Source organism: Halichoerus grypus, chromosome 6 (assembly GCF_964656455.1).
Source record: "Halichoerus grypus chromosome 6, mHalGry1.hap1.1, whole genome shotgun sequence".
Lineage (NCBI taxonomy): Eukaryota > Metazoa > Chordata > Mammalia > Carnivora > Phocidae > Halichoerus > Halichoerus grypus.
Window position 1 is genome coordinate 98,713,332 of NC_135717.1, and position 9,489 is coordinate 98,722,820.

The following is a 9,489-nucleotide window of genomic DNA, read 5'->3' on the forward strand; positions in this document are numbered from 1 at the left end:
TCCAATCTATGATGCCATCAGATGTAAGATGTACCTTTAAATTACTACTACAAAAAAAGGGAATGCCCAAGATGGGAGTCTAATAGGAGATGCCTAAATAAAGCTGGATATATGAGTAATGAGAAATGAATCCATAACACAGAAAGATACAGCAAGAAAACTTGCAGATCTTAATCCTGAAAAGGAATAGAAAGAAGAAAAAAAATCCTGAAAATTTAAACCACAAGCCAGTTCACATGGATTTGTAGCCTGACTGATACCATTAGCATGGTCCAAAAACTCTCAGAGAATTTAAAGTAGTATTAGGTATGAGTAAGCCCATGTGACTGACAGAAGCAAACATCCTCTCTAGAAGAAATGGATGTCAATCCAGGACTATGATGATTTTAAGATGATACTGACTATAAGACATATCTCAATTTTAGTAATGTTAAAATGTAAAAAGATGAGTATCCTAGGATAATGAAATACAATATCATTAAATGATAAATAGAAGGTGCAGAATGCTCCCAACTGTGGGGAGAAAAGGGATTGTGTGTGTACTCTTTAACACTTAGACAATTTATGAAAAGATATGCAGTAGTTCTTCCAGTCTTGAGTAAGAGGAAATTTTCCATTTTTATGCTATTTTAATTTTGTACCATGTGCATTTATTACTTTTCCCTTAAAAAAAAAATCTGTGACAAATCAGAAAGAATAAAATATATCTTTCAATGCTTTCCTAACTATACTATAAATTCCCTTACAGACTCAATGCCCAAACCACAATCTTTAAGAATGGAATAAATAAAAAGTGAGTGATTTATTCCTTATGTTTGGTTTCAAATTTCATATGCTTCCTATCACCATTCTCTAAGGGATTCAACACTCTGAACAAAATAATCCAGAAGTATTTATTTAGCATCCATGCATATACAGTTAAGCACAGAAGTCACTTAGAACAATGAGTTTTCACACTGAAAACAATGTCTCTAAGATTTCACAATCTAAAACCAAAAATGAGAATCCATACAAACCAATAAACTATTACAGACCCACATACAAATAATTGTAGTCCTCCAGAATACTTCCATGAGAATGTTTCCAGAACCTTCATAAATTTTGTTCAGTTATACCCACAGTCCTTAAAATAGTTTCAGGTTGGTAGTGGGTCCAAATGACTGAGAGAAGCAAACACAAAAGGCACTCAAAAGCATCTCTTGAAGAAATGTTTAACTGTATAAATACTGAATACACATTTAAATAAGCATTTCCTTTAAATGGTCAAGGGCCCAGGTGTTTTTAAATGTTGGCAGGGTAAATGGGTTTCACATATTCACTAGACAAATATTGACTGAATTTCTATCATGGGCCAGGCATTGCGCTAAATGCTATGAATATAAAAATTAATACGACATGCTCCTGAACTTAACTCACAATTATTAATTATTACAATAAAATGATATAAAGGTTATAACTGAGGTATGTACAAATGAATGTGCTATGAGAACACAGCATAACTGATTGTGGAAGAAAGAATAGTAGAAAATTTTACAGAGAAGTGACCTTATGAAATATGCCTTAAAACCAGCATTCCAAACCCAAATCCCTATTGGGATCAGGCAGGTAAATAAAGTAGGGAGTTTGGTCATAGTCAAGACCATGGCAAACTGAAGAGTTTATGCATTTCTAAAAGGGATGGCTGCTACTCAGTCTAGCCAACTGCTGCCTTACAGGACTATAGGCCCAATGTTATCAGGTTTCCAATTTTTCAGAATAGATGGGAATCACATTTTTGTATGAAAATATTTGGCAACTAATTAAAAAAACTTTTCTGGTCAAACAAAATATGGTTAGGGACTAAATCTGGCTTGCCGGTCAAGAAATTATAATTTCTACTTTAAAGTAGAAATCTACTAAGTGAAGAAGAGAATAAGGCATTCTAGACATCCTTTATTAAATTCAAATTTCTACAAAGTACAAAAGAAAATCAAGTATGCATTACTATGCAATCCATCTAAAGACATTTTACCTTGGGGGGTCCGCTTTTAAGGTTTTGTAACTAAATTTTTATGTTTATCTGGAATAAAGAAAAGGGGTTCCTAATCTAACATTTTCTAGAGCACAACTAATAAAAAGCCTCAAACCTAGGTATAAGGAAAAATTAAAGACTGTGAAACTAGAAGAATCTTTTTATGTCAAATTTGAAGTATGTCCTGTTTTGTAAAGGATTGCCCATGATTTAAATAGCAGTAATAAGTCTCAGAGACAAAGAGAAAATCCTGAAAGCAGCTCGGGAGAAGAGATCTGTAACCTACAATGGTAGAAACATTAGACTGGCAACAGACCTATCCACAGAGACCTGGCAGGCCAGAAAAGACTGGCATGATATATTCAGAGCACTAAATGAGAAACATATGCAGCCAAGAATACTATATCCAGGTAGGCTGTCATTGAAAATAGAAGGAGAGATAAAAAGCTTCCAGGACAAACAAAAACTAAAGGAATTTGCAAACACAAAACCAGCCCTACAAGAAATACTGAAAGGGGTCCTCTAAGCAAAGAGAGAGCCTAAAAGCAACATAGACCAGAAAGGAACACAGACAATATACAGTAACAGTCACCTTACAGGCAATACAGTGGCACTAAATTCCTATCTTTCAATAGTTACCCTAAATGTAAACGGGCTAAATGCCCCAATCAAAAGACACAGAGTATCAGATTGGATAAAAGAATAAGACCCATCGATATGCTGTCTGCAAGACACTCATTTTAGACCCAAAGACACCCCCAGATCGAAAGTGAGGGGGTGGAAAACCATTTACCATGCTAATGGACACCAAAAGAAAGCTGGGGTGGCAATCCTTATATCAGACAAATTAGATTTTAAACCAAAGACTGTAATAAGAGATGAGGAAGGACACTATATCCTACTTAAAGTCTCTATCCAACAAGAAGATCTAACAATTGTAAATATCTATGCCCTAACATGGGAGCAGCCAATTATATAAGGCAATTAATAACAAAAGCAAAGAAACACATTGACAACAATAATAGTGGGGGACTTTAACACCCCCCTCACTGAAATGGACAGATCATCTAAGCAAAAGATCAACAAGGAAATAAAGACTTTAAATGACACACTGGATCAAATGGGACTTCACAGATATATTCAGAACATTCCATCCCAAAGCAACAGAATACACATTCTTCTCTAGTGCCCATGGAACATTCTCCAGAATAGATCACATCCTAGGTCACAAATCAGGTCTCAACTGGTACCAAAAGATTGGGATTATTCCCTGTGTATTTTCAGACCACAATGCTTTGAAACTAGAACTCAATCACAAGAGGAAAGTTGGAAAGAACTCAAATACATGGAGGTTAAAGAGCATTCTACTAAAGAATGAATGGGTCAACCAGGAAATTAAAGAAGAATTTAAAAAATTCATGGAAACAAATGGAAATGAAAACACAACTGTTCAAAATCTTTGGGATGCAGCAAAGGCAGTCCTAAGAGGAAAGTATATAGCAATACAAGCCTTTCTCAAGAAACAAGAAAGGTCTCAAATACACAACATAACCCTACACCTAAAGGAGCTGGAGAGAGAACAGCAAATAAAGCCTAAACCCAGCAGGAGAAGAGAAATAATAAAGATCAGAGCAGAAATCAATGAAATAGAAACAAACAAACAAAAAAAACCAGTAGAACAGACCAACGAAACAAGGAGCTGGTTCTTTAAAAGAATTAACAAGATTGATAAACCCCTGGCCAGACTTATCAAAAAGAAAAATGACCCAAATCAACAAAATCATGAATGAAAGAGGAGAGATCACAACCAACACCAAAGAAATACAAACAATTATAAGAATATATTATGAGCAACTATATGCCAGCAAATAACCTGGAAGAAAGGGATGCATTCCTAGAGATGTATCAACTACCAAAACTGAACCAGGAAGAAATAGAAAACCTGAACAGACCTATAACCATTAAGGAAATTGAAGCAGTCATCAAAAATCTCCCAACAAACAAAAGCCCAGGGCCAGATGGCTTCCCAGGGAAATTCTACCACACATTTAAAGAAGAATTAATTCCTATCCTTCTGAAACTGTTCCAAAAAGTAGAAATGGAAGGAAAACTTCCAAACTCGTTTTATGAGGCCACCATTACCTTGATCCCAAACCAGACAAAGACCCCATCAAAAAGGAGAATTACAGACCAATATCCTTGATGAACATGGATGCAAAAATTCTCACCAAAATACTAGCCAATAGGATCCAACAGTACATTAAAAGGATTATTCACCACGACCAAGTGGGATTTATCCCTGGGGTGCAAGGTTGGTTCAACATCTGCAAATCAATCAATGTGATACAGTACATTAATAAAAGAAAGAACAAGAACCATATGATCCTCTCAATAGATGCAGAAAAAGCATTTGACAAAGTACAGCATCCTTTCTTGATCAAAACTCTTCAGAGTATAGGCATAGAGGGTACATACCTCAATATCATAAAAGCCATCTATGAAGAAGCCACAGTGAATATCATTCTCAATGGGGCAAAACTGAGAGCTTTCCCCCTAAGGTCAGGAACAGAGCAGGGATGTCCACTATCACCACTGCTATTCAACATACTATTAGAAGTCCTAGCCACAGCAATCAGACAACAAAAAGAAATAAAAGGCATCCAAATTGGCAAAGAAGAACTCAAACTCTCACTGTTTGCAGATGATATGATACTTTATGTGGAAAACCCAAAAGACTCCACCCCAAAACTGCTACAACTCATACAGGATTTCAGTAAAGTGGCAGGATATAAAATCAATGCACAGAAATCAGTGGAATTCCTATATACCAACAATAAGACAGAAGAAAGAGAAATTAAGGAGTTGATCCCATTTACAATTGCACCCAAAACCATAAGATACCTAGGAATAAATCTAACCAAAGAGGCAAAGGATCTGTACTCAGAAAACTATAAAATACTCATGAAAGAAATTGAGGAAGACACAAAGAAATGGAAAAACGTTCCATGCTCATGGATTGGAAGAACAAATATTGTGAAGATGTCAATGCTACCCAGAGCAATCTACACATTCAATGCAATCCCCATCAAAATACCATCCACTTTTTTCAAAGAAATGGAACAAATAATCCTAAAATTTGTATGGAACCAGAAAAGACCTCGAATACCCAGAGGAATGTTGAAAAAGAAAAGCAAAGCTGGCAGCATCACAATTCCGGACTTCCAGCTCTACTACAAAGCTGTCGTCATCAAGACAGTATGGTACTGGCACAAAAACAGACACATAGATCAATGGAACAGAATAGAGAGCCCAGAAACGGACCCTCAACTCTATGGTCAACTAATCTTCGACAAAGCAGGAAAGAATGTCCAATGGAAAAAAGACAGTCTCTTCAACAAATGGTGTTGGGGAAATTGGACAGCCACATGCAGAAGAATGAAACTGGACCATTTCCTTACACCACACACACAAAACAGACTCCAAATGGTTGAAAGACCTAAATGTGAGACAGGAGTCCATCAAAATCCTAAAGGAGAACACAGGCAGCAACCTCTTCGACCTCAGCCGCAGCAACTTCTTCCTAGAAACATCACCAAAGGCAAGGGAAGCAAGGGCAAAAAGGAACTATTGGGACCTCATCAAGATAAAAAGCTTTTGCACTGCAAAAGAAACAGTCAACAAAACCGAAAGACAACCGACAGAATGGGAGAAGATATTTGCAAATGACATATCAGATAAAGGGCTAGTATCCAAAATCTATAAAGAACTTCTTAAACTCAACACCCAAAGAACAAATGATCCAATCAACAAATGGGCAGAAGACATGAACAGACATTTTTCCAAAGAAGACATCCAAATGGCCAACAGACCCATGAAAAAGTGCTCAACATCACTCGGCATCAGGGAAATCCAAATCAAAACCTCAATGAGATACCACCTCACACCAGTCAGAATGGCTAAAATTAACAAGTTAGGAAATGACAGATGTTGGCGGGGATGAGGAGAAAGGGGAACCCTCCTACACTGTTGGTGGGAATGCAAGCTGGTGCAGCCACTGTGGAAAACAGTGTGGAGGTTATTCAAAAAGTTGAAAATAGAGCTACCATACGATGGAGCAATTGCACTACTGGGTATTTACCCCAAAGATACAAATGTAGGGATCCGAAGGGATATGTGCACCCCAATGTTTATAGCAGCAATGTCCACAAGAGCCAAACTGTAGAAAAAGCCAAGATGTCCATCAACAGATGAATGGATAAAGAAGACGCGGTATATATATACAATGGAATATTATGCAGCCATCAAAAAGAATAAAATCTTTCCATTTGCAACGACATGGATGGAACTGGAGGGTATCATGCTGAGCGAAATAAGTCAATCAGAGAAAGACATGTATCATATGACCTCACTCACATGAGGAATTCTTAATCTCAGGAAACAAACTGAGAGTTGCTGGAGTGGTGGGGGGTGGGAGGGATGGGGTGGCTGGGTGATAGACATTGGGGAGGGCATGTGCTATGGTGAGCGCTGTGAAGTGTGCAAGACTGCTGAATCACAGATCTGTACCTCTGAAGCAAATAATACATTATATGTTAAAAAAAAAAAAAAAGAAGAAGAAGAAGATAGCAGGAGGGGAAGAATGAAGGGGGGGAAATCGGAATGGGAGACGAACCATGACAAACTATGGACTCTGAAAAACAAACTGAGGGTTCTAGAGGGGAGGGGGGTGGGAGGATGGGTTAGCCTGGTGATGGGTATTAAAGAGGGAACGTTCTGCATGGAGCACTGGGTGTTATATGCAAACAATGAATCATGGAACACTACATCAAAAACTAATGATGTAATGTATGGTGATTAACATAATTAAAAAAATAAAATAAATAGCAGTAATAATCTAAAAAGTAAGCTTAGTAAATCCTATTATAAACTATAATAAAACTAACTAGAAAAATGTTTAAAAATTCTGTTCATACAATGTCAGTGCTTATAAAACTATTTTGAGAGAATAATTTCTACCTACCTTTTTTGCTTTGGGACCCTGAAAGTTGGAAAAACAAAAGGATTGATAAATTTTTAAAAAACTCAGGTATTTTTAACAAACGTACCAAGATTATATAAAATGTGAAAATTAGGAGAAGCGGGGTAAAAAGCATAAGGAAACTCTGCATCATCATTGCAACTTTTGTGTAAAACTAAAATTATCTCAAGATAAAGTCTTTTAAAAAAGAATTTAGACAAAACTACAAGCAGGTCTAGGAAAAACAAAAATAGTTCACCCACTGAAGCACCTTTTTTAAATTATACACTCTTTAAATCTTACACTCTTTCTTGTGACAGTCAATGACCTATGTGTAATGAAATGACCTACCACTACACAGAAGTAGCAGTCAGGGAGATAAAGGGTTCCAAGGAACAATAAGTGATTGACTAAAATACAGGTACTGATGTCAAGTTTGAAAGTGTGGAAATGATCTCATAAATAAATAATCTTTCTGAAAAATTAGATTGCTGATTTTCTAGAAAAAGAATCAGTTATTTAAAGCAGGCAAAGCTATGATAAAACGATTCTCTTCAGCAATGTGTCTTAAAGCAGATCTATCCTTCTTTGGAAATTAATTTGGAAAGCACAGTATTGCAATAAATATTTACCATTAGCATTATCATTACATGTGTTTTTCAATTAACACTACTTGTAATTTCCTGATTAGGCTCATGTGTCCATTAGATTTCTGATAAGGAATCTGTAGGAGATCATGTGACTATAAGATTATACACATTCCACATTTGACAACTTATCCAGGAAAAATTACTGGTTCAAGCTATAAGATTATCAACTGTATTAAATATAAATGTTGAAACTGACATGAAGCAGATTTTATCTTCTTGAAAGTACATATATTTCATTAATTCATTCAGCAGATATTTATTAATGATTTGCACACAGGGTGCTCTGGGACACTGGAGATGATACAAAGAGGAATAGTAGAGACTGCTCACATATAACTTTTTCAGTTGAGTTCTATTTTTATCATCGTATTTACTATCAATTAATAGTTAATACACTCCCATCTTGAAATAAGTACTATACAGCAGAATACGCACACAGTATTGCTCCTGTTCTCAAGTAGTGATATTTTAAGATGGGCAAATTATCATCTCTCACTAGTGCTTTTAATGTGAAGTGGGTTCGGGATTAGTACTTATCCTAACCCCTCCTGCAAATCATAAAAACAGCATCATGTAGTATAGTACAGTTGACCCTTGAACAACGCAGGGGTTGGGGTGCCAACCCCCATGCAGGCAAAAATCCACATATAACTTTTGACTTCCCCCCAAAACTTAACTATTAATAGCCTATTGTTGACTAGAAGACTTACTGATAACATAAACAGTTAACGCATATTTTGTATGTTATATGTATTATATACTGTATTCTTGCAATAAAATAAGCTTGAGAAAAGAAATATTAGGAAAATAGGTAAAAATACATTGACAGTATCGTACTGTATTTATCAAAACAATCTGCCTATAAGTGGATTCCCGCAGTTCAAAGTGGACCAGTGTTATTCAAGAGTCAACTGTAGTTCTTCAAAGTTCAGAGGGCTTGTTAAAAAAATGCATATTCCTGTGGTAGAAGTGTACACACTTCCCCCTCCCCACTGTGATTCAGTAGATATTATAGATTGAACTGCTTTCTCGTCCTATTCCCCAGTACCTTCAAATTTTACCTTATTTGGAACTAGGGTTGTTGTTGATGTAATTAAATTAAGATGAGATCATAATGGAATAGAATAACCTTTAATCCAATACAACTGGTGTCCTAATAAAAAGGAGAAATTTGGACAAAGACACGCACACAGAACACCACATAAAGAATGGGGGTTATGTTGCCACAAGCCAAGGAACTACTAAAAGCTAGGAAAAAGGTCTGAACAGATTTCTCCCTAGCACCCACAGAAGGAGCAGAGCCCTGGAAACACCTTGATCTTGGATTTATCAGCCACTAGAATTGTGCAACAGTAAGTTTCTACTGTTTAAGCCACTTAGTTTGTTTTACTTTGTTACTTGGCAGCCCTAGGAAACTAGTACAGTAGGTTTGTTTGGAGTCCAGTCTGTTCCTAGAATCTGCATCTTAACAAGTATTCCAGATGTGGTAGAAGCAAATGTTCCAGGGACATTTTGAGAAACATTGCTAGATGGATAAGATGAAATTTATGTTCCATTGGAAAATAAATAGGGGCTTATTGTTCCCTCAATTTACCAGCAGTTTTAAGTCAGCTTAAAGTCCATTTACTTCCTGTTCTTCCTGACATGAACATTGTCCATCAATTCTGGTAAATTCATACTCATACTTTAAAACACAGTTTGAAAAGCACTGCTCTTCCCTTTCTGTGCCCTTTCCCACCCCAATTTCATCATTCCCAACTTAATCCATTGTAGACATTTCAACTGTTACAGTTAAAAAACTGTATTCTTAC

General features: G+C 36.3%; 1 protein-coding gene across 5 annotated transcripts in view; it reads right to left on the bottom strand.

The window, feature by feature from the left end:
• Window positions 1-9,489, bottom strand: part of DNAI7 (dynein axonemal intermediate chain 7) — a 63,853-nt gene that overhangs the window by 53,424 nt on the left and 940 nt on the right. For 4 of the 5 annotated variants that reach the window (XM_036109640.2, XM_036109639.2, XM_036109638.2 and 1 more), the window contains exon 2: window positions 7,032-7,049. The exons of the other annotated variant lie outside the window; for it this stretch is intronic. In XM_036109640.2, the coding sequence (XP_035965533.1) occupies window positions 7,032-7,049 (18 nt within the window). The remainder of the gene's footprint in view (window positions 1-7,031; window positions 7,050-9,489) is intronic. 5 annotated transcript variants of the gene reach the window in all.